Source organism: Phaethon lepturus, unplaced genomic scaffold, assembly GCF_000687285.1.
Source record: "Phaethon lepturus isolate BGI_N335 unplaced genomic scaffold, ASM68728v1 scaffold34528, whole genome shotgun sequence".
Lineage (NCBI taxonomy): Eukaryota > Metazoa > Chordata > Aves > Phaethontiformes > Phaethontidae > Phaethon > Phaethon lepturus.
In genome coordinates, this window is record NW_010560323.1 from 2,959 (window position 1) to 3,328 (window position 370).

Genomic DNA, 370 nt, shown 5'->3' on the forward strand with positions numbered 1-370 from the left:
GTGGTGGGGGGGGGCTGCGGTGGCCAGCCCCTCACCCCTCGTTTCCACACCTTCCCCCTGCGCCAGATCTGGTGTCGCAGAGCATCGACGTGGTGCTGAACCAACGGAGCTGCATGCTGGTCGTGCTGCGCATCATCGAGGACAACATCCCCGAGGTGAGGATGGGGTGGCTCTCCGTGCTCCAGCGGCACCAGCTGAACCCCCACAGCCCCCATTTGACCCCCACAACCCCTTACCTGTTCCCGCAGCTGCAATCCCTGAACCTGAGCAGCAACAAGCTCTACCAGCTGGACGACTTGTCCGAGCTGGCACAGAAAGCCGCCGGCCTCAAGATCCTCGACCTCTCTCACAACGAGGTGGGTGCTGCCCT

General features: G+C 63.8%; 1 protein-coding gene across 1 annotated transcript in view; it reads left to right on the forward strand.

Moving 5' to 3' along the window:
- The window catches only part of NXF1 (nuclear RNA export factor 1), a gene marked incomplete at both ends in the record, with an annotated part of 3,311 nt that extends 2,955 nt beyond the window's left edge, over positions 1–356 (forward strand). Inside the window, 2 exons of the mRNA XM_010293640.1 lie at positions 67–155; positions 249–356. Coding sequence (XP_010291942.1) covers positions 67–155; positions 249–356 — 197 coding nt within the window. The remainder of the gene's footprint in view (positions 1–66; positions 156–248) is intronic.
- Positions 357–370: the final 14 nt, after the last annotated feature.